This window comes from Cladophialophora bantiana (assembly GCF_000835475.1).
Source record: "Cladophialophora bantiana CBS 173.52 unplaced genomic scaffold supercont1.10, whole genome shotgun sequence".
Classification (NCBI taxonomy): Eukaryota; Fungi; Ascomycota; class Eurotiomycetes; order Chaetothyriales; family Herpotrichiellaceae; genus Cladophialophora; species Cladophialophora bantiana.
The window spans coordinates 517906-541631 of record NW_015971584.1 but is presented as its reverse complement, the minus strand read 5'-3'; the positions used below and the strand labels follow the sequence as shown (position 1 = coordinate 541631).

General features: G+C 53.7%; 7 protein-coding genes across 7 annotated transcripts; 5 read left to right on the top strand and 2 right to left on the bottom strand.

Annotated features, from left to right (window-relative positions):
• Positions 1–1053: 1053 nt before the first annotated feature.
• Z519_07106 (uncharacterized protein) lies at positions 1054–3706 on the top strand (the record flags this gene model as incomplete). The annotated part of the gene is made up of 4 exons (XM_016764841.1): positions 1054–3154; positions 3204–3271; positions 3326–3556; positions 3620–3706. 4 exons carry the CDS (start codon positions 1054–1056, stop codon positions 3704–3706), a joined length of 2487 nt encoding a protein of 828 aa, XP_016618791.1.
• Positions 3707–4677: 971 nt separating this feature from the next.
• Z519_07105 (carbamoyl-phosphate synthase arginine-specific large chain) lies at positions 4678–8520 on the top strand (the record flags this gene model as incomplete). Its single annotated transcript, XM_016764840.1, has 4 exons — positions 4678–5017; positions 5126–6807; positions 6993–8357; positions 8413–8520. 4 exons carry the CDS (start codon positions 4678–4680, stop codon positions 8518–8520), a joined length of 3495 nt encoding a protein of 1164 aa, XP_016618790.1.
• Positions 8521–9407: 887 nt separating this feature from the next.
• Positions 9408–10171, top strand: Z519_07104 (uncharacterized protein; the record flags this gene model as incomplete). Its single annotated transcript, XM_016764839.1, has 2 exons — positions 9408–9597; positions 9672–10171. 2 exons carry the CDS (start codon positions 9408–9410, stop codon positions 10169–10171), a joined length of 690 nt encoding a protein of 229 aa, XP_016618789.1.
• Positions 10172–10666: 495 nt separating this feature from the next.
• Positions 10667–13174, bottom strand: Z519_07103 (uncharacterized protein; the record flags this gene model as incomplete). The annotated part of the gene is made up of 1 exon (XM_016764838.1): positions 10667–13174. The coding sequence occupies one exon, from the start codon at positions 13172–13174 to the stop codon at positions 10667–10669; it is 2508 nt and encodes an 835-aa protein (XP_016618788.1).
• Positions 13175–13769: 595 nt separating this feature from the next.
• Z519_07102 (uncharacterized protein) lies at positions 13770–15352 on the top strand (the record flags this gene model as incomplete). The annotated part of the gene is made up of 2 exons (XM_016764837.1): positions 13770–14185; positions 14236–15352. The coding sequence occupies 2 exons, from the start codon at positions 13770–13772 to the stop codon at positions 15350–15352; spliced, it is 1533 nt and encodes a 510-aa protein (XP_016618787.1).
• Positions 15353–15830: 478 nt separating this feature from the next.
• Positions 15831–17147, top strand: Z519_07101 (uncharacterized protein; the record flags this gene model as incomplete). Its single annotated transcript, XM_016764836.1, has 1 exon — positions 15831–17147. The coding sequence occupies one exon, from the start codon at positions 15831–15833 to the stop codon at positions 17145–17147; it is 1317 nt and encodes a 438-aa protein (XP_016618786.1).
• A 470-nt stretch (positions 17148–17617) lies between these two features.
• Z519_07100 (uncharacterized protein) lies at positions 17618–22852 on the bottom strand (the record flags this gene model as incomplete). Its single annotated transcript, XM_016764835.1, has 1 exon — positions 17618–22852. The coding sequence occupies one exon, from the start codon at positions 22850–22852 to the stop codon at positions 17618–17620; it is 5235 nt and encodes a 1744-aa protein (XP_016618785.1).
• Positions 22853–23726: the final 874 nt, after the last annotated feature.

The following is a 23726-nucleotide window of genomic DNA, read 5'->3' as shown; positions in this document are numbered from 1 at the left end:
GCGGCTATGGAGACCATTTGCAGAAGAAAATAAAAGGAAAAACTCAACAGATGGATCCTGTTTGAGGAACGAAAATATCAGCGCCAGGAGCCGGTAGCCAGGTGTGCTAGCCAGTCTGGATCTGATGAAGAAAGAAAGAAAAACATTTCGAGCAGAGCAATCGCTATGCTCGAACAACAGGCGGCAATGATGTCGCAGAGAGCACGGCTTTGGAGGACTTGTCGTGCCCAAAACCTTTGCTTGTTGGATCCTTGAGTAGTCGAGACAACAGGAATAGAGGGTCCCGAAAGGAAGCTATTGCCGGCGACCGGGGCTGTCAATTGCTCAGAAGCGCGTTTTGGGTCGACCAAAGGCAGAGGTGTCCGTGACTGGTGTGGTATTGAGGGATTTCGAACCGGATGAGGAATCAAGGTTGGGCTGCTCAGCAGCGGTTCGTGGAAAAGAGGGTGTTTTACCGCAAAAAGGCTGTGTAGGCCAAGTCAACATGCACAAGGAAATCCTAGGTGCAAGTAACTGAGCATCAATAGTTCCCTGTCGTTGCGTTAAGCCGGGTGCTGGATGCGATGTTGGTGGGGATGAGGAGAAAGCGCAGGCGCAGTTGGCGAAGTGAGAGAGGAAAGGGAAGTGCAGCCTGGGCCTGCGACTGCGACTTGCGACTGCGATGGCTGGTCACGGGCTTGACAGCGAGCGAGACCGAGCCCGATCACATGATGCTTTCCTATTTAGCGTCTTGGCATATGCCATCATCAAATGCGCAGCTGAGCGACCATCTTGCTCTCGTACCTACTCTTGCGTACTCCAACCCCAATGGCACTAACCCACCAGGTAGAGTAAGCTGTCTTTCAATTCTCCATCTTAATTGTCCGCCTTTCTCACTGCTGGATCCTGTAGCCTGCTCCGAAAAATTACAGCACATTGCTTTCCTCTGAATTTCCGATAGAATCTCCAAAACCACCCGGAACTGCATTCCAACCGGCGGGGAAGCAGACACAACCACACGGCAACCTGGTCTACTTTGACCACCTTCATTCTCCTCCCCTTTTCTCGGTAGCCATGGCTTCTCTGAACACCTCGACCAACGGACCTTCGATCTCCAAGAGCTATCAGTCCGTTGTCAACGCTCCTCCTCCAACCGGTCCAACCGCCGCTTCGCCCACGTATGGTCAATGGGCCGTCTTTTCGGTTTCGGCTCCTCTTGCCAATGCTTTTCAGCAGGATTCGGGAAATAAAGAGAGCGTGTTAAAGGTACAAAGCACGGGAGAAGGCGAGCTGGTCGATCTGATTGACGAATTCTCCGATGGCCGCATCCAATTTGCCTTTGTCAAGGTCAAAGACTCCAATACGGGTCTTCCCAAAAGTGCCCTCATTGCCTGGTGTGGTGAAGGCGTTCCCGAACGAACCAAAGGCTATTTCACGAGCCACCTGACTACAGTTGCCAAATTATTGCATGGCTATCACGTCCAAATCACTGCGAGATCAGACCGTGACCTCACCCCCGACAGTATCATCCAGAAAGTCGCGGATGCCTCAGGTTCTAAATACTCTTCAAGCACCTCTGCTGCGGCAGCTCCTCCTCCAGTTGCTGCAACCAAGCCCACTATTGCCTCAAAACCTGTCTTTACCCCTACCCAGAGTACTGGAGTTTCCACCGGTTATAATCCTGTAGCACGCAATCTGCCCAGAAAAGATGCCAATGTGGATGAGGATGGATGGGGCGCGGACGCTCCTCCGGTCACGAGAACGCAGTTGGAGAAAGTAGCACCGGCCTATCAGCCTACAAAGGTCAATATGAGAGACCTTACAACACAAAGGTCTGCTCCGCCACCCTTCACCAGCAGCCAGACGGACGATCGGCCTGAAGTGGTCAGAGGCGCGTATCAACCAGTCGGGAAAGTTGACATTGCGGCCATTCGACGTCAAGCCCAGGAATCGGGCGCCCTAAAAGACGACAGACCGGAGCCCGTCAAGGGTGCTTATGAGCCTGTTGGCAAGGTTGACATTGCGGCCATTCGCGCCAAAGCGCAGAGACCCGAAGACTCGGCTGGCTTTTCGCGGCCGCCTCCTGTCTCAAGCCCATCGACCGATCCTTCGGAAGAACCAGAAATGCCCCCTCGTTCGCTGGCGGAGAGATCTGCGGTCTTTTCGCAAGGGCCTGAACGTTTGACGTCCCTTCCCAAGCCGAAAGTGGCCAACAAGTTTGGTGGTGGCTCGACTTTCACCGGAACAAAAGCACCGCTTCCCGGTGGTTTCGAGGCCAAACCTGTGGCACCGGCTGCCCCTGTGGGGACGGCGAGTAGAACGTTCGCTGACCAAGGTGGGAAGACACCTGCACAGCTTTGGGCTGAGAAGAAGGCTCGTGAGAGAGGTATGAGCGGCTCGGGCGAACCGCCCGTATCACCCTCTGGGTATACCGGACAGCCTCCCATCGCCACGCAAAGGAGCGGTGAAAGTGGCTGGAAAAGTGGCTATACAGGCAAGACCTGGGCGCCTGTGCAAATTACACATACTGGCCGCAGCAGTATAGGGCAACAAGTGACGGGTGAGGGCATGAAGGCGGTCGAGGAAGAAGAGGCTCCAACTTCTCCAGCCGGGGGAATCAGCTCACTTCGTGATCGCTTCAGCGGAGCGCCGCCGATGGGAGCGCCAGCGTCATTCGACCGCGCACCGCCTCCGGCTCCGGAACCGGATACAAGTAGCAAACCCAACCGTGGCATTCCAATTCCGGGCCTGCCCCTGTCGAGGCCCATGGAGGAAGAGTCGGCACCGGGATTGCCTCCACCACCTGCTCAACCACGAAGTCCAACCCCCGAGGAGGAGCCAGAGCCTCGTAGTGGCTCTCCTATTCGCATAGCTATGCCAGTCAGCGCCTCCGCGCATGTTGCCGATGCACATGAGGAGCAACTATCTCCTCCGCCCGTGATGCCGGCGACTTCGATGGCGCGGGCGATTCCCACACCAGCAGCACACGAGGATGATGAAGCAGCTCGAGAGCCAGATTTGGGAAGAACGGTAGCCGTAGCAGCGGCAGCCAGTACTCTAGGCTCTGCGGCGATTGAGTCTGCTCCTGCACCCGCCCCTACGGCTGGAGGTGAACGGGCTCGGGCGGAATATGATTACGAGGCAGCGGAGGATAACGAAGTATCACTACGCGAAGGTATTACTCTCCGGTCGAGTGACAATCGAATCGGTTGCTGACCATATAGGTGAATTGGTCACGGATATTCAACGAATTGATCCAGATTGGTGGCTGGTCAAGAACGAGGCGGGACAGGTGAGTGAATTCCCTCGAAGGAAGAAGAGACGAGTGATTCTAACCAGGACACAGACCGGACTTGTACCCAGCAATTACCTCACCGTGTTAGATGATGGTGACGCTGGCGGTGCTCCAGCTCCAGCCCCAGTACCAGCTCCTGTCGCAGCAGCAGAACCAACTCCTCCAGCGCCAGCTCCGGCAGCCGCTGGGGCCAAAGGGGCGACAGCAACGGCCCTCTTCGACTACGAGGCTGGGGAAGACAATGAGCTGTCATTCCCGGAGAATGCGATCATCACCAATGTGGTAAGTGTGGGACTTGATGGGAGTGTCCGCCTCAGAGGACTTTGCTGACGAAGGTTCCCGTAGTCATTTCCCGACGAAGACTGGTGGCACGGCGAGTACAACGGTCATGCTGGACTTTTCCCTGCCAATTATACGAAACTAAACGATTGAGAGCGAGGAATGTACCGGAACGGACATTCTGAGCTTAGACTAGCATTCCGTAGATCGAACGGATCGAAAAAAGTTTTTTTTTTTTTTTCCAAGCCATGTAGGTAGTCTGTGTCTAGCATATGCATCCCAGATCAAATGACGCATGGGAAAGATTTTGGCAGCGGCAACACATGGGATGTAGCGAGGGAGATGGGCGAAAGAGGGGCAGAGGGACGAAGAAGAGGGAGAGTGGTTGGTTGTCTACCAAGTAGGTGGAAGACGATCCAGGGCGGTGACCGAGAAGAGTTTAGAGCCATGCAGCACCTGTGCGAGCTTTCCCAATTCTGCCGTGCCTAATTAGTTCTAATGCCTTTTCTTTCCCCGGACAAAATTTTTTCATGGTGATCAAGGCGAGAAGCAAAGGCAAAAAAAGAAAGGTGACTCGTCCACGCAACAGGAGAATTTTTCATGATGGTTGCTGTAGATCGAATCGTGTAGGAGTGGACGAGGCGAAGCAGGGCGTTGTTAGGATTCACCATACCGAGTACCCAGTACTGGTAGTCAAGTCACATGTAGATTTTGCTCTCTCGCATGTTATGTACCACAGTGCATTGACCTGAACAGAGACACAAGCGAGAGCAGAGAGAAACAAAGCGAAAGAAAATTCTTATCTCTCGATCCCCCACTGACGTTTGCTTGTAGTTTGCAGCTTATCCATTGGCTCCCGCAAATCTGAACGCCTTCGATCAGCCGCCGCACTTTTTTTCTCAGCCCAGTAGCCCGGTGTGTTTGGTGGCTTGGGCTTGCGAGTCAATCCAGTTTCTCAGTGCTGCATTTCTGCCCTTCTCTTCTTGACACCCCCCATAACACAGAGGCTGCCTCGCCAAAGTCCTCAAGTATAGAACTTTCCCGAGCTGGTTCTGCGCAGTGACTGAGTGGAACAGTGCGTTCTATCTCGCCTGCCAGCAATCCACTCATTGGCTCGAACCGCAATGGCGTCGACCACGCGAGCTCTTCGCCAGGCCAGCGGGATTCTGCTCCGAGACTGCGCTCCTGTCTCACGACTCTCTGCACGCCATTTCTCTACTCGCACCCCCTCGCTCGCTGTCAGACAGCACCTGGTCAACCCCAAGACGCCCTCATGGCAGCAAGTCAAGAGATTCACGCGGTCGACCAAACGACGTGCTCTGGTGCAAGAGGCCCCCCGCCCAGAGGCTTACTTGGAGAGCGGTGCCATCGAGTATGGGAAGAACCTGGTCGATGTGAAGAAGGTCATAGTCATTGGGAGTGGCGGGCTGAGCATCGGGCAAGCTGGGGAGTTTGACTATTCTGGTATGTACCTGCAGACACTGGTGACTCAGTCGAGCGCAAAATGCTTCCAAATCACCCCTGTCACTTGGATGCCGTCTTGGATCACGGGCTGACAGACAGCTGCAACAGGGTCCCAAGCGCTGAAAGCACTCAAAGAAGCTGGCGTCAAGTCCATCCTCATTAACCCTAACATCGCGACCATTCAAACCGACCACAAGCTCGCCGACGAGGTCTACTACCTTCCAGTCACTCCGGAATATGTCACCTATGTCATTGAGAGAGAGAAACCCGATGGCATTCTCCTCACCTTTGGCGGCCAGACAGGTCTCAATTTGGGTGTCAAGATGAACAAGATGGGCATATTTGATCGCTACGGCGTCAAGGTCCTGGGGACCAGTATCAAGACTCTCGAGACAAGTGAAGACCGGGATTTGTTTGCCAAGGCCCTCAACGAAATCAACATTCCTATTGCCCAGTCCATTGCCGTCAGTACCGTGGACGAAGCCCTTGACGCTGCTGAGAAGGTCGGATACCCCATCATCGTCCGCTCCGCCTATGCCCTCGGCGGTCTAGGGTCCGGCTTTGCCAATAACCCTGAAGAGCTCAGCAATTTGTCTTCCCGATCTCTGTCCCTGTCGCCTCAGATTTTGGTCGAGAAATCTCTGAAAGGCTGGAAGGAAGTCGAGTACGAAGTGGTTCGCGACGCTGAGGACAACTGTATCACCGTCTGCAACATGGAGAACTTTGATCCCCTCGGCATTCATACGGGAGACAGCATTGTTGTCGCGCCAAGTCAGACTCTGAGTGATGAAGAGTATCATATGTTGCGGACAGCCGCCATCAAGATCGTCCGACATCTGGGAGTGGTTGGTGAGTGCAACGTCCAGTATGCCCTCCAACCGGACGGACTTGACTACCGTGTCATTGAAGTCAATGCTCGCCTTTCGCGGTCGTCAGCGCTGGCATCCAAGGCGACCGGCTATCCCCTGGCCTATACAGCTGCCAAGATCGGCCTCGGGCATACCTTGCCGGAACTGCCCAACGCCGTGACCAAGACCACCACAGCGAACTTCGAGCCGAGCTTAGACTATATCGTGGTCAAGATCCCTCGCTGGGATCTATCCAAGTTCCAGCACGTGAAACGTGACATTGGAAGTGCCATGAAATCTGTGGGAGAAGTCATGGCCATCGGCCGCACTTTCGAGGAGTCGTTCCAGAAAGCTATCCGGCAGGTCGATCCCCGGTACGTGGGATTCCAGGGCGACAAGTTTGACAATCTGGACGAAGTTCTTCGCAATCCCACCGATCGAAGGTGGTTGGCCGTCGGGCAAGCTATGATCCATGAGAACTACTCGGTGGACAAGGTCCATGACCTCACCAAGATTGATAGGTGGTTTCTCCACAAGTTGCAGAACCTTAAAGACACAATGACGGAAATCAAAGAGATTGGCTCTCTCAACGGCATCAAGCACGAGCTGATGCTGAAGGCCAAGAAACAAGGCTTTTCTGACAAGCAGATTGCCATGTACGCCAATTCTACCGAAGGAGAAGTTCGAGCTCGTCGACAGAAGCTTGGTATTCGACCCTGGGTGAAAAAGATTGATACCCTGGCCGCTGAGTTTCCCGCCGACACTAACTACTTGTACACCACCTACAACGCCTCGTCTCACGATGTCACCTTCGAAGACAAAGGGACCATCATCCTGGGATCTGGGGTCTACAGAATTGGATCCTCTGTCGAATTCGATTGGTGTGCTGTTAATGCCACATTGTCTCTGCGCAAGATGGGCCAGAAGACGGTGATGATCAATGTAAGTTACGTTTTTGGGTTTGAGCATGTCCAATTGAACGAGGTGCTGTCCGGATGGATCCTCACCTGCCTTCGGGGTGGACCGCAGCCATCCATTGGACACGACGGGTCGTGTTCCCGCCCTTGGATTTTCCTTTTTCCTAATGTATTTGTCGTTTCAATGCATATACTAATATGTCGTTCCAGTATAACCCGGAGACCTATTCCACCGATTTCGACACCGCTGACAAGCTCTACTTCGAAGAGCTGTCATACGAACGCGTCATGGATATCTACGAGCTTGAAAGCGCTTCGGGCGTCGTTGTCAGCGTGGGCGGCCAGCTTCCGCAAAATATAGCACTTCGGCTGCAGGAAGAGGGCAAGGCCCATGTACTGGGCACCAATCCAGTTGATATCGACAAGGCTGAAGACCGTCACAAGTTCTCGCAGATCCTTGACTCGATTGGCGTGGACCAACCTGCGTGGAAAGAGTTGACCTCGGTGGCAGACGCCGAGGCTTTCGCTGACTCGGTGGGTTATCCGGTCCTTGTTCGACCATCCTATGTTCTTTCGGGCGCTGCCATGTCAGTCATCTATACCCATGAAGAGCTGAAGGACAAATTGGAATCCGCCTCGGCGGTTTCCCCCGATCATCCTGTCGTCATCACCAAATTTATCGAGGGTGCTCAGGAAATTGACGTTGACGCCGTGGCATCAAAGGGAGAGCTAATTCTACACGCCGTGTCCGAACACGTGGAAGCTGCAGGTGTGCATTCTGGTGATGCTACCCTGGTCCTCCCTCCGGCCAATCTAGATGAGAAAGTGATGGCTCGCGTCAAGGAGATCGCCCGGAAAGTGGCCAAAGCTTGGAATATCACGGGGCCTTTCAACATGCAGATCATCAAGGCTGATGCACCTGGTCAAGAGCCGGCACTCAAAGTCATTGAGTGCAATCTTCGTGCTTCGCGATCGTTCCCTTTTGTCAGCAAAGTGCTTGGGACCAACTTTATTGACGTGGCAACCAAAGCTTTGGTTGGTCAGAATGTCCCAGAGCCTCGGGATCTCATGGCTGAAAAGCGCGACTACCTGGCCACCAAAGTTCCACAATTCTCCTGGACTCGGTTGGCGGGCGCTGATCCTTTCCTAGGCGTTGAGATGAGCAGCACGGGCGAGATTGCGTGCTTCGGAAAAGACCTGATCGAGGCATACTGGGCCTCGCTGCAGTCAACCATGAACTTCCGGATGCCTGAGCCTGGGGAGGGAATCCTGCTTGGCGGATCGACCGAGCTTCCCGAGCTTCCCAAGATTGTGGCATATCTTCAACCGTTGGGCTATAAGTTCTATGCCGCGAGCCAAAACGTGAAGCAGCACTTGGAGAAGTCCGGTGCCTCGATTGAAGTGATTGACTTTCCCACGACAGATAAGAACGCGCTTCGACAAGTATTCCAGAAGTACGACATCCGGGGAGTCTTCAACCTTGCAAAGACTCGAGGTAAGACGTTGGTGGACGAAGATTATGTGATGAGAAGGAACGCCGTGGACTTTGGTGTCCCTTTGTTCATGGAGCCCAAGGTAGACTCGACCCTCTCATCACTGATATGATGGCATGAACTAACTGAGCTTCCAGACCGCATTACTGTTTGCTAAATGCATGAATGCTAAGCTTCCTCGACAGGAAGGAATTCCTCCGGAAGTCAGGAGCTGGAGTGAATTTGCGGGGTCGAAGATGATGTAATACCGGGAGGTCCACTTATACAGGACAAGGAGAAAGAGCATCGGTGGTTTCAGACAACCGCAACGGGATATTCTGGGCATCAATTGTGAAAAAGCGAAGAGTCTGTAACAGGCACAAAAGTTTTTCTAGACCACAGAGGATGGCGCCGGCGGGGTGGCTATCGGACGATGTCTAGGGACAAGCTTGTCTCGTGGCGGCTAAGTTTTTAGGACGGCGAGCAGATTTCCTTTTGCCTCCAACGAGTGGATCAGAGGAGCATAGACAATCAGGGGATGTACCGAGTACGGTCAGTAGGTTGACTAAGATTTTGCTATATAGGGCGGAATCCGGAGCCTCGTCGGTTATAGCGGAGAGACCAAAGAAGACTAGAGTCTTGGCATCTCAATAGCCGACCCCCAGATCCGAGGCGTGTAGGGAGTGGAAAGGCGGCCATTCACTTGTCCGCTCGTTAATCTCCATCTCCACCTCCAGCACCCCGGAGTCCCTTTCGGCTCACTGGGCCTGCACACGCTGAATCTGACGCATGAGGAGCAAAATGCCTCGGAGCGATCAGCTTCCTCACCTCCCGAACGTGCCTGCCGTCGCGGAGCACCCCTACGGCATCTCCTGCTGAGCCAGCTGTTTTCTCGAAAAGCAGAGCCATGACGGCCTTGCTCCCTTTGTCATGGCTGATGCCAACTGCAGAATCGACGTATATAATGCTTCCTGCCTGGTGAGAGAAGGTTGATTGTGCCGTCTATGCTACATACGCAAAAGGCCGGTTGAGCGAAAAACCGTAGTCTCCTCTATCATTCAAAGCCAAATTCACTGCTCCATAATCATCTTTAGACACCGGGCCCACGGCTCTATCATCGATAGAATCGACCTAACAGAGTCAAACAACAAACATGGTGTACAACGTCCCCCCCGAGGAAACCGAGCCCATCGTCACCTCTCACATCAACGGCACCACTGAGGAGATTCTCGCCAGATACTGCGTTACTGAGCTATGCAAAGGGTGGCCCGTCTACCGCGACGCCTCGGAATGGAAGAACTACCGCAGCTTGTTTGCCAAGGAGGGGGCCTACGTATGGACGAGTAAGCCATCACCTCATCTCACAAAGGAAGGGCATGTGAGGAACCTAATGACTGAGACTTTTGATTTTAAACAGCCTGGTCCGGTGGCCTCCCAATTGAGAAATTCATCGAGGTCTCCATCAAAGGCCGCGCCAACGGCGACTTTATCATGCACCGCGAGAACGGCACCCTCGCCAACGTGAACCTCGCCACGCAACGCGGCCTCGGCAAGATGAAGGCCACCATCACACAACGATTCACGATCCAGGGCATCGCCGTCGACGTCGAGTGCGACTGCCGCTTCATCTTCTTCTGCAAGATCGACGAGGGCGCGTGGAAAGCCCAGTACGTCAAACTCTTTTACGAGAAGGACAGGGTGGTCCCCGTGGACGGCAAGGCCGTGCCGCATTTCCCCAAGGAGGAGCTGGACAAGTACACCGAGGGCTACAAGTATCTTGCCGTGGCGCAGAACTTGCTGGGTCACCCGATCCTGAACGATCTGCCCAACGCCGAGAACCAGGGCTTCTTTGACATGTACAAGGCCATGGCCGACTGGCTGCAAGGCCAGGAGATCAACTTGTTCTGGGAAAAGTAGAGATGATTACCAACGAGTTTCGACAACCCCAACTCAACCCAACTATCCCACGGGGACGATGTGACACACGCTTCACGGCGCAAAGGGTTTGCATGAGCATATTATGAAAACGGGTACGCGGGATGTGGAGCATTTTGTAACATGTACACACCTACATACAATAGACAACATGTATCTTTTCGGGAGAAAAGAAAAGGAATGGAATAATACATTCAATCACACCAGCATTAATTACCACCAACTAGCCTTGATTTCTCTTTTCGTTTGGATCGTGTGCTGGGTATTATAAGCGTTACTTAACTACAGGGACAAAGCCCCTTAACTAACTAGTTGTTCATCACCATCGCTTCCTTTCCTCCTTTTGTTTTTGGGTTGTCATTGCTTGCTTGCTTGCTTGCTTGCTTGCTTGCTTGCTTGCTTGCTTGTCTACTGCTTGCTCGCTCGCCGGGCGTATATAGTCATGCTAGGGGTCATAATGATAGTAACGGCGACCGCTCATAGCTCACCATACAAATCGAAAGGAATGCTGCTCAACCAGGACATGTCGCCGCTGAGAAGATCGAGATCGAGATCGAGGTTGTCGAGGCTGAGATTGAGCGAGAGATTGGGATTGGGATTGTGATCGAAGGACGACAATGCCAAGGAGGGGAATATCCCGCCGCCCCCACCCCCGCCGGTGCTGCTTCCACTGCTCAGCATAAACGCTTGAGACGGCGCGGATGCTTTCGCGTCGTCTGTGGTGGCGTTGGTACTTAGTATGGTTTGGCCTGTGACGTTGGTAGGTCGAGAAGGAGGAGCAGGAGGAAAAGGACTCGCACCAGTCCTGTGGTGGTTCACAGCCGTCCAGTTCTGGACACTGTGGTTGACGCTGCTGCCGCTGCCGAAGGGTGGGTCGATATCGGCACTGTCCGCGTGCGGCAGGAGGTTTCCCTGTTGCGCAGTCTCATCACCGGTGTTTCTGTTGCTGCGCTGTGTCTGCACCGCCGCCTGCGTCCCGGTCCGGCCCCGGGTTTCGGCCTGGGTTTGGACTTGGAACTGGCGATGACGAGGCGGGATCTGATCAAACAGAAAGCCCACGGCCGCGGCGCACCGTTTGGCATGTTTGCCGAAGCTACCATACCTCTGCAGCGCCGTGGTCGCGGTGCGAGCGGCGCTCATGATAACCTCCTCGCCGCCCACCTCGGCTTCGATGGTCGAGTTGAGCCGCGCGGCAACAAGGACCGTCGCCGCCGTGTACAGGTAGAAGATACTGTACCACCACGCGGGCAGGAGATCGTCGAGTAGCTCCAGCTGGCACTCCGAGTGCACCTTGCCGAACAGGGCGACAGTATTCAGTGCGCTTTGCACACACATGACCGAGCACTGCAGCGCGAGCTTGCGGGCGAGGGTGTCTTCTTCTTCGACGACGGCGGTGAGGTCTTCGTCAATATGGCTGGTCGTGCAGAAGCGAGACAGGACCGGTCGGAAGAGGAGTGTCCGAATGTGGCAGTATCGAAGGTACAGGACCTTGGCCTGCCGGGCGTGGATCATGTCCGTGTTGTTGTCCTCGCGAGAGTACCGGAGATGGCAGGGCAGCCGGCGTTGCCAGATCCAGTATTTGTTGTCCATTTCCAGCACGGTGCCAGCTGCGTTTGCGCCCGGGGCGCCGCCGCCAAAGTATCGGGTATAGCTGTCCTCTTCTGAGTCGGACGCCTCTGCTGATGTGGGGCTGTAGAGCGCGACCAGAGTCTCGCTCATAGTTTCGTACAGCTTGAGAGATTCGATGAAGAAATGAAGATCAGGAGAAGACGGCTGCAACACGTAGAGTTCTCTGTGGCAAGAGCAGCACTCGCTTGACTCCGGGTGGGGATGTGGCCTAGGCACCGAGGCCGCAGCTTGGGGAGTGATGATGGCGGGACGTCCGAAAGTCATAGACAGTGTCCGGTCCATGAGGACACAGCCGTGCCAGACCTTGCGGAGGAAGTCATTCGGCTTGCCATTGGGTGTCCGGCTGCTAGTGGAGGGTAAATCGAGACCGAGGCTCTGAGCGATCCGGATGGCCAAACCCGCAAAAAGCCAGCACTGCTGTGGCTCGCTGGTGCTCTGGAGGTACTGTGCGAGGAGAAGGAGACACTGGACGGTGTGCACGGAGCGGTATTGCAGGAACTCAAGGTCGAGATACACAAGAGCGCGTTTGTGGAAGACTTCGCCGGAGCTGACGCGATCCGAAGGGCGAATGGACGAGTCCAAAATGCAGGATATGGCGAAGATGGCGTTGAGAAGACATATGAAGCAGACCTCGTCATCCATTGTGGGATTCCCGGTCCAGAGACTCTGGTACTTGCCCATGAAATCGTCCTTGTCGACGAAAGGATACAACGGATCCACGATCCTCCAGTAGACCTCCAGGAGGCGGTCCGCCTGTTGTCGGGAAGGGAGGACGTAGTCAGGGTTCTTGAACCGTCGTTGTCGCTGTGAACCGGCCACTGCTAGTGATACCGTCGAGTGTGATTGTTGGGCGGGATCTGGAGTCAGCTGCTGGTCCAGGGCGGACTTGATGCGGTTCATGAAACTCGCAGCGCTGGAGTCGCCCACAATGCCCGCTTCACCCGGTTCGCCTTCCTCCATCAATCCCATCATTGCATTTGCGCCACTGTCATGATTTCGATCAGATGTCGACTGAGGCGTAGACGGCTGGTCAACGCTCTCTGGCCGCTTCGATCGCCGTCCAGCTCTTTCCAACTCGTCGATGCGAGACTGTAGGCGTATAATCTCCAGTTTGGAAGCTCCGATGCTGCGTGTCTTCCTCAAGCCCCATTCGCAATGAGCTTTGGTGCCATGTCTTCGCTCACAGGGCCGGCACAGCGGTTTCCGTCCATCGCACTTGATCTTTTTGTCCCTACATTGGTCGCACGCTGCAGCAACTTTCTGTCTCTTTGCTGGCCTAACACTGCCGTCGATGGTCTCTGATTCATATTCCTGGAACGGTGAAGCTGACGAAAGTCCTGAGCCTCCCGCAGACATGATTGCTTTCCTCGTTTTTCTCCCCGGCTTTACCATATCAAGAAGTGACCAATCATTAATCCGGCGTTTCTTTACCCTGAGTTGGTGAGAGGTTGCTGGTCAGGCTTAAGTTGAGGCATGCGAGAGGCGGGGATGCAATGCCGACAACTGCGGTTCCATCGGAATCGGGGCCAGAGATTATCCGAGGCCGACGCACGAGGCTGCAAGGCTGCGCTCACAGGGGTCACTTCCCTCCTTTTGCTGTTGAAGGGGCATCACGCAGAAGACGGTGGTGAATGGTGAATGAGGCATTGGATCATAAATTGTCATCTCGAATGTGGCTGAGCTTGAAGCCAAGATTCGTGATTGTCGCCCGTTGGCAACATTTACTGCACCAGTCAGGGGGATAGAGGCTGGGCTTATGTTCTGTAAGTCTGGACTTCGGCTATTCCGAATCCGCCCTGCCTATTCGTTCTCTAGACGCCAGCCTCATTGCTGCGGCCACTTTCGCTGAGATCATGTCAATCATGTCGATACCTCTTACAGTATCGAGAACAAAGTCTGCTCTCGCTCGAACATTCTGCCACCAGTGTTGGTTGAAGCACTTCGATCAAACATGCCGGTTGAACCGCTATCCATCGTCGTCGCCTGTACCAGCCTGATCTCGAATGTTGGTAAAACCTCGCTGGACATCTACTCGTTCGTATCGAAAGTGCGAGATGCCCATCGTGACTTGGATGCTGTACTGAAGGAATTGTCTTCTCTAGGACTCTGTTTGGAAACACTCCGGAATGATGCCATGGTCACCTCTAAGGGAGTACCCCAACCACTTGAGCACAGGGTCCTGCTCATCCTGGTCCACACGGCCGAGGTTGTTAAAGAGATACAAGAAATGCTGGGCAAATTGTCCTCGGACAGATTTGGCAATCACATGAAATGGGCCATGTACGGGCAAAACGACATCAACAAACTTAGAAACCGGCTGGAGTCTCACAAAGCTTCATTAGAGATCGCTCTTGCACTGTTGACTCTGTGGGTGGCTCGCTTTCGCATTCCGTATCCGATCCGCTGACGGACGCCAGATCTCTCACCACCGCCATCAAGGATGATACAAGCAGCATCCGCCGGAATGTCAAGGAAACCGCTTTTGGCCTGGACCAGATTGCCCAAGTTCTAGTGGCGTTGCCAGAACGTGTTGCCGCCCAGCTCCAAGGGAGCGCATTGAACGAAGCAACCATTGTCGACACTATTAGACCAGCTCTGCAACCTGCAGCACCGCCAGAAGCACCGGTGGCGAATTCTACTCGAAAGCTCGAAGGTCTCTTTCCACCCATGAATTCGAACGATCAGACGCTGAGTAACTGCGATGCAGCGGCCATACAACCGAGCCGTGAGGTGGCTGTTACAACTGCTGAGTCTACTCTGGACCAGCTAACCAGCACTACCCAGGACCAGGCATCCCGTTCTCGAAGGTGGAAGGGTCCTCAAATCAAGACTCAGCTGCACAAGGCTACCAAGGTAGCCGACGATAAGAAGGGCGCGATACCGATAATCACACGGGAATATCTACCGGAAAGATGGAATCGCGCGGCGGCGGAACTCGGGCGGCAGAGGCCAGATCGCGCGTTGGAAGATGCAAGGCGGCGGATTCTACGTCGATTAAAAGAGACGGAAGATCAAAAAAAGGCCCGGGGAGAGCCTGAATACAAGTTCAAACCCCAGTTCGAGTCTCTTGGCCCGAACGAGAGTCTAGAATGGGACGGCCTTCGACGACGTGAGATAATTATACACGCACCTAGCGTTCCTGCCCCACAGACTATTCACCCACCTCTGGGTATGTCTCATTTTCCGGACGCGGACAACGATGACGGCTGGCAAGCATATTACACACCCGGGATCTTCGAATCTATCCGGCGCAAGGTTGAGAGTGGACCCAGTCAAGGAGAGCGGCATGAAGAAGAGCGATCACGACTTTGGGACGAGGAGAACAAGCATCGACGTCCGTTTTCCTTCTCAAACTTTTTCAAGCCTAAGGAGGAAGCCAGGCAGGTAGATGAGGAAGAACGAGGACGGCTCGAAGAAGCCAGAGGTAAAGAGAGTCAAGGCGAGTTGTCCCTTAAAGCTCTTACAATGTTGCTCAGATATCGGGCAATTTGGACACCCTTGCACGGTCATTGGATGCTAACATCAATGGAATAGGGAATACGGCGATGGAGAGTGTAAAATACCTGCGAAGTCAAAATGAGCGACTCGGAGACTTCGAAGATGAGTCCGCTGCCTTGGAGCCTGAATATGCAAAGTTCCAGGACTTGGCCTCACAGTCAGGACGCTAATGAGTTCGGAATAGAGAAGGTGCCAAAAAGGCTGAACAAGAACACAAGGAGACAGCAGGGGAGCGAGGACGTGATAGACGGGATGATTGCAGCGACGAGCTTCAGTTCGCTTACGAGATGGGACGAGATGATGCCGGAAGTGCCTAGATATGTATCTCACTACGCGGCAGATGAGGCTGCGTTAAAAGCGGCGAGGTTGCACCGCCCAGGACTGTCCCTGGACTGTCCAAGCCGGCTTGCACATTGAGCTGCACGTGAGTTCGCGATATTCAATGATGACGGCGACTAAGACAAATTCGTTGCCGCAACCACAAAGCTTCGTCCGTCTCCATTTTGGCTCCAGCATGAAGTCTCTGGACGACTCGACTCCCATTCGACCGACATTCAAGAAAGGTATTAATGACCGTAATGAGAGCAAGGAGCCTGGCCAGAATGGGGAAGCCACTTCTCCCTCCCTGAAACCCTCCTCCTCACCGTCGACCACCTCCTCACCATCAACATCCACAAGCACGCTCCCGTTCATCCTCCAAATCTGGGCTCCGACCCTCCTGCTCATATTTGGCGGCTGCTGCTCCAATGTCTACACCCTCGAATCCATCATCCATGCCTCCCCGTCATCGGGATCTCTCATAACAGCTTTTCAATTCCTCCTCGTCTCCCTGTTCACATTACCACGGCACTTCTCCCCTCGTCGCGGTCTGCGAAACCTCTACCTCAGAGAACGTAATATCCCAATCCGAAAATGGGTGGTCTACACTGCTTACTTCCTGAGCATCAACATTCTGAATAACATGGCGTTCAAATACCGCATCGGTATTCCCTTGCATATAATACTGAGGAGTGCCGGCCCGGTCACTACGATGCTCGCGGGCATAGTTTGGAAAGGTCGACGATATCCTACGCAGAAGATCGTGGCTGTGTTGTTACTTTTCGGTGGGGTGGTGTTGGCGGCGTTTGCCGATACGTGGTCCAAGCAGGTTGATATTGGGGCGGCTGTCGAAGAGTTGGACGATTACCGCTCGGCAGCGACAGAGCACCTTGAACCCGCTTCTACAACGTCCGGAGTTTCGGCATTCTCGTCTCAAGCCCCCGGTTTCGCGCTTCTCGCATCCGCACTCGTTCTCTCAGCATGTATGGGTATGTATGCTGACGACATGTACGCCACTCACGGCCGGTCAGCGGAGATCACAGCGGAGACGCTCTTCTACAGCCACACGATGTCGCTACCTTACTTTATCAGTCAATCCCGACCACTTTTTTTTGATTTTTTGAGTCTACTGGCTGTTCCAGGCCACGATATCAATTACCTGTCAAAAACAAATGCACCTACATCTTCCTCTTCCTGGCTAGTTACATCGTCTTCCGTCCTTCCCCGACCGCTCATGCTACTCTTGCTCAACGCCGCTACGCAGCTCCTATGTATTATAGGCGTGAACCGGCTCTCGGCACAATCGTCCTCTCTCACCGTCTCCATCGTCCTCAACGTCAGGAAACTCGTCAGTCTGGTTTTGAGCATCTGGCTGTTCGGGAACCGACTGCCCATGGGCGTGGTGATGGGGGCAGTGATAGTGTTTGTGGGCGGAGGACTGTACGCTTTGCCTGGGCCGAAGGGAGAAAAGAAGGGAGGGAAGATGCCAAAGGAGAAGGAGAAGACGCGGTGATTTCTGCGCAATAAAAATCGCGAGACAAGGCGACGATGAGAAGATGTGAACATGTACGATATGACCGAGAATTGGGATGGGATAGATGGCGCCCCCGAGAAAGCATTGATAGACCAACCAACCCGATAGAAATAGAATCCAAGGGTCAACATGGTAAAGCCCCCCGGGACTGTGAAGGGACCCCGGATGGCACCGATTCATAACAATCAGGCGTTCGTAAGCAAGTCTGGCTGGCTACTATTTGGCGCCGATTGTACTTTTCTGCCCGGTTGTATTTTCCATATGATATAATTCACATTTGATTCAAACGAGCCGTCCAATATTTCCCCAGAATAAGGGGGTCCTTTTCTTTTTTTGGCCCCCTCCCCATCCTCCTACCTTGGCACCATGTTTCCAATGTATACCCCTGCCCGCCTGCATGCCTGCCTGGCCTGCCATCCTTTCCCTAGATCCTCAAAGGGAGTCGTCCGTCATACCTGCGCCTTGCGGCCCCAGCTCAGATCCCCAAACAGCTGTCCGACACCAGCCATGTCCTCCATAACCTCGTTGAAAGCCTCCGCCACATTCCCCTTCACTTGGTTTCTATCCCATTCACTCCTTGTCCTCCAGATCGTGTCCATCAAGACGCTGTTGACCTGTTCCAGTTGCTCCACGGACAAACCGCTAGTTTGATCCGTGATCTCGGTGTGCAGGTTTTCAAGCGCATGTTCCTCGACTTGGATCAAGTTGGGCCGAGAAGGCGGCGGCGCTGGCGTTGGAGGGTGTGATGAAACGGGGGGGTTGAGGAGGTCGTCGATGCGGCTTGCGTTAGAATGCCGGTGAGACTTGACCTCAATAGGTGGAGGCATGGATATGGAATGCTGTGAGCTGTAGTCTTGGTTCGCCTCTTGCGACGAAGACGGACGACTACCTCTGGCTGTATGTTGAGATTGCGAGTTTTGCCCTATCAAGACATTCAGCATTAGGTTTTGGAGCTCATTGGGGTATGGAGATGATATATGGGTGAGAAGACAGCTAAAGTCTAATGCGGGGATGCCCGTACCTTGAGTAGATGGGATCTGACTGCCCCCAACAGACCGCCTCTCTTCAAACGGATATAGATCAGGGCCTGACTCGAGTTGAGTCTCCTGCTGTGTGTCATTGGAGGATGTCTTCTTTTCGTTGGGCGACTGAGTTGTGCTAGCGTCGTTCTGGAATTCCCCCGGATGGCTGCCGTGAGGCATCGGGGTGAAAGCTCCAGTTTGAGAAGGGGGTGCTGACAATCCCGATTCCTTCATGAGCCGTTGCGATGGAGCTGTATATGCATGCCACGGTCTTGTCTGGGCAGAGGCGCGTGCACCGAAAGAGCTGGTCGTGTGCGTCTGCTGCGTCTCGTTGCTCTTATTGTTCGAAGACGGATGCGAGTCTGTACCTTCCATGGGTGTGTCGCCTTCCACATCTGCTTCATGGCCATTTGTGTGGGAACCATTTGTTAACTGTTGTGAATTGTTGTGACTGGGGTGGATGCCGTTCGTAACAATCGATTCCGTTGACTTCGCTTGGGCGGATGGTGGGGCAAGCCGCTGAGCAAAGTCGTTGCGGCGATGCATAGGCTCGCCTAGTAGTATAGGACCTGTGTCATTTGTGGTCGTTGTTCCCGATGCCTGGGCAACGTTTGTCACATTAGGAGGCGGAGGCATCTTGTTTTGTTCGGCTTTCTCCAGAGCCTCTCTTTCCCGTTCCAATTCTCGTTGGTAAACACGTTCGCACTCCGCAGTCAAAGCAGGCTCATTGACTTCCAGGGATCCGATATCGACCTCGACGTTGGCCAAGAGCTCATTCGCCTTTAGCAGTCGGTCTTCATCGCCAATTGCTTTCGCATCTTTAGCCAAGCGCTTGATATCTGCCAGAAAGTCTTTCGGTCGCTTGTAATATCCATTACTCAAACGCTTCTCGATCGTTACAGTGTCCAAATTGTAATAGAAGTTTCCGTTGGCTTGATCAATTAGACCAGGCACGCCATGGGCATCCTTTCCAATCTCGAAGGGTCTGTAGGAAGCTCTGGCCAAGATTTCAGTATGCAAATCAGATGTCACCGTACCTGGATCAGCTTCGTCATAGAGGTAGCGAATGTGGCTCTCATCAATGACACCAGTTCGGAACTTTTTATATTTTGTCCTGATCTGATCCATGATAGGCTGTAATCGAATCTTGAGCATGTTGAGGGTTTGCCGATCACGCTTCTTTTGTGCCTTGAGCTCCTCCTTGGTCAATGTAGTCTTCGGCTTCTCTGGTTCAGGAGGTGCCACAGCGAGCTTCTCTAACTCACGTTTCTTTCGATGCTTCGGATCCGGGAATTCATCTGGTGCCATGCTAATATAGTCTTTGATGCTGCGGAAGAATTCAGACCGTTCTGCATGATTAGGTTCCCTCAACGCGAATTGGTTCTTCTTCGAGTATCCGAAGAATTCGCGTCGCATGGTATCCTCCGTGTCATCATAGTCGCCCTCTGCAAATCCAAGTAACAATACGGGGTCGGTGGGTTTGATGGATCTCAAAAGGCCCACGAAAGTGGAAATTACAGTCTGACCAACTGTGTTGTACCATTCCTGCACATTCGGTATGTAGATGACGCTCGGTTTGTGCATTTTGACTTCAGAAAACAGTCTGATGACCGTGGCTTCGGGTGAACTCGCACTGTCACTAAACAATGTTGGGACATCAAACGCTTGGACATGGAGACCTTCGAAATGATTGAGGAGAGCAGAAGCGACGTATTGTTGACCCATGCCCATCTTGCCATGTATTAACAGTCTAGGACGGAAGACTCTGGTCGTTTCGAATGTTTGTTGCATTTTTTCCCGACCAAAACTGTGACCGTGAGCAGTGTCCTCGTATTGGGCCTCCTCCAGCGCGGTGAGTCTCTTCCTTTGCGGGAGCACCTCCGCTAGCAGCCCCTTGATCTGTTCGAGCTGATTCCGCAGCAGAGGCGCCACAGTAGGGGGTAGCGGAGCAGCGCCGGACGACGCAGACCGCTCCGAAGAAGGTGTCATCTTTTTGAGAGAAATCATAAAATCCTTGGGTGTGACCTCTATCTTCTTTGGATCAATGGCGAGCTTTTCGTTCGAGTTGTAAATCTGAGGGTAGTGGCGCTGCACCGCATTGAGCGCAGCTTCCGTGCATAGAGCACGCAAGTCCGCACCACCATAACCCTTGGTTAATTCAGCCAACTCATCCTTGGTATCCTTGGGCAGAGGGGGATCCCAGCCTTTGGTGTGAATGTCAATGATGGCCTTCCTGGCTTCAGTGCCTGGCAGGGGGAAGTAGAACTCTCGATCAAATCTGCCAGGTCTTCGTAATGCCGGGTCGATGGAATCAGGCCGATTGGTGGCCCCGATGACAATAACCTGGCCTCGCCCGTCCATTCCATCCATCAAAGCCAGCAGCGTTGAAACAATGGAAGCATGAATCTGCTCCTGTTTGCTTGACCGTACAGGAGCAAGGCCATCGATTTCATCAAAGAATATGATACTGGGTTGATTCTTCCTCGCTTCTTCGAAAAGGAGCCGTAATTGTCTTTCAGCTTCACCAACCCATTTGCTTAATGCATCAGCGCCCTTGCGCATATAGAAGGTGACTTTCTTGCCTTGCGAGCTGACACTCGTAGCCAATGCTCGCGCGAGAAGAGTCTTGCCAGTGCCGGGAGGACCGTGGAACAAGACTCCACGGGGAGGAGTAATCTTGAATCGCATAAAGATCTCTGGATAAAGCAACGGCAAAGCGACCATCTCCTTCAACTGGTCGATATGCCCTTGGAGACCACCTACATTATCAAAAGTCACGTTTTGGTCAACTCCAAGAGGGTCGGCATCCGCTAGGGCCTGCTTATCCTTGATCTTGCCGAGATTGGCTGGGGTGCCAGCCGTATTTTGGGCCGCATCCGCGTTGAGTGTTTGCGGAAAGAGGTTGAAACCACCAGCAGTCGTCGGAGTCATCCCAACTGTACCGCCCAGATGCTTAGGTTGTTTCATTGTCTCATCGTCGCTGCTGTCGGAATCAACACCGCCCTGAGCCCTTTGAGGGCCCCCTCCCAGCACAGGTGGCAGACCGCCACCACCACCAAATGGGCCGTAAGTGTTAAAAAGACTCCGGTTCCAACCGCCGCCGCCGGTCTTTCGGGCTCGTGCAGAAGGGGATGGAGCAGCTTCTTCCTCTTCATCAAGCGGAGCAAGACTTCTGAGGAGGTCGTAGTTTGGTTTTTTACCGCCCCGTCGCCCGCGGGGCTCGTAGATGATTTCTTCTTCTTCTTCTCTCGAGCGTCTTGTCTTCCTGCCATCCCGCTTCAACTCTGCGACTTCTGCAGCTAGATCCTCGTCGCTTGCTTCGGACCGTTGGCGAGATGCTGCTTGGCTGCGCAGGCGTCTAGATCTTCGACCTTGGTTTTCGCTTTCAAAATCATCATCGTCGCCATTCTTCTTGCGAGGTGATGCGTTGGACTCACTTGAGCTCGACATGTCGTCTTGATTGGCGGCCTCATCTTCAGGATGGAAGTCACTGCTCTCATCTGGAGCTCTTCGTCGACGACTGCCTGAGGCCCCGGATTTGGCTCCACCTCCAAGAGTCCGTCCACGCAGTCGCTTGGGCGAGTTCTGTGGCTTAAATTCAGGCGATTCCACTTTTCTCTTCGAAGAACCACGCGTTAACCTGCCTCGTGCCGGTCTCACCTCGTCTTCATCTTCATCTTCATCTTCATCATTAACCTCTTCGTCTTCTTCGTCCGCTTTCTCGGCTTCGGCTGGCGCCTCTTCCTGCGTAGCAGCGGGCTCCGGATTGAAGTCGGCGTCACTCTCCACACCTTCAGCTTCTACAACTGCCATTATATCCGAAATAATTTGTGGCAACGGTTCCTCCGCGTGTTCTTCCATCGTTTGAGGATCGCTTTGGAGAAGTTCATGTTGTGATGCCTGTATTTCAAGCTCCTCTTCAACTTCCTCTTCAACTTCCTTTTCGACTTCCGCTTCCTTGGGCTGAGGTTGTGACTCTTCGTCGATAGTACTCTTCGACGGGTATTTAAGACCCTTCCCGCCCTTCATTGCTCTTGGAGGAATGCCTTCTGGATCTCGGGAGCCTTCGCGGACAATCTCAACGTGATTTCCTGAATCGGTCAATTTCATCAGAGGTTCCTCAGGGTCGTGTGAGAGGCGACTGCTTCTTCGCGTAGCAGCAGGATGGGGCGCGGATGAGGTTGTGGGTGGGTTGACAGCGTAACTTCCGCTCCTATTCCTCAAACTCCTAGTCGGGCGGGCCGGAGTGGTCTTGAGGGTGATGATCAGCTTTTTCCGGGGAGTTCCCTTGGCCTGGCGACGAGAGCGCTCGTCCCCTGAGGAGATTGCAAGCTCGTCTTCATCGTCTTCGGAGCTTTCTTCGTACTTGTGTTGAGCTTGTTTCGCGGCCCGTCGAACAGGTCTGCCTATCGCGTTTGTCTCGATTTGTTCTTCTTCCTCATCAGAAAAGGAATCTTCGTCATCCGACACGATCTCGTCCGAGTCACTGTCGACATCGGAGCCCCGATACCCTCTTCTTTGTTTCTTGCGGACCGGAGCGCCTCGCCTCCGAGACTTGGCAGACCGAGATTTAGAGGGTCCAGCGGCTCGGTCATCATAGTCTTCATCATCCGAATCTTCATAGTTGACGGCTTCTTCGATAGTCCTCTTGCTGCCTCGCATTGTAGGCGTGGTGGCAATTCACTTGCGGAGGCACTCGACGGGGCTTCGAGGTGTGCGGCGGATTACTTCAGGAGTGGTTACTCGGCGATGGCTGCAGCTCAACCGCATCCCCCGGATTGCCTTCGATAAGTGCGGCTTTGGAAGAATAGCGCCAGCAAGGATCGAGGGCGTCTGAAATATGGATGGTGAATGACTCTGCAATGAGGGACCGCAGCGCGTCTGTCAGCAAGCGGGTGGTTGTCGCGACCCAATGGAGAAGTCGACTCGGAGACAGACTGGAGGCTGTCACAACAACTCCACTGTCACGACTGAGATGGCGACAGATGCATAATAGTCTGCAGGGACCGTGAGCGATGATGTTTTGATGGATGGCAAGAGTCCAACCCCGAACATCCAACTTTTGGGGGGTCCGCAGTTCGAGAGGCGCAGGCGTGTTTGGTGCCGTTTGGTGCTGCAGGCAACTAGTGGCTAGCGCAGGCAAAAACTGCTAGCCACTCACTGCGCCAAGACCCGCCAACTCCCCCACTTTTTGGGCTGCAGCCAATCACAGTCCCCATTTCCGCAAACACCAACAGGCTGAAGATCTCGTCGCGAGCAGCACTTTCAAAGCATTAGATATTAACATGTCTCAACCGCCGACCCTGCGTGCCGGAGCAGCCTCAAAGATGTGCGGAGCTGGTACCGGAGGGCTATGCGACACTGGCCATGGGTTTTTTCCGAGCTCTCGAAACCGTAGTAGGCCGTATCACGCCTGGGAGAAATTGTAGGAACATTCGATTTAACACCAAGAAGCGGCTGCAAAGATCGACGTCAGATCTCGGTTGTGCCTCGCCAGAAGCTCCCTGCCGCTTGCATTGGCGCCCGCTCAAGGGCA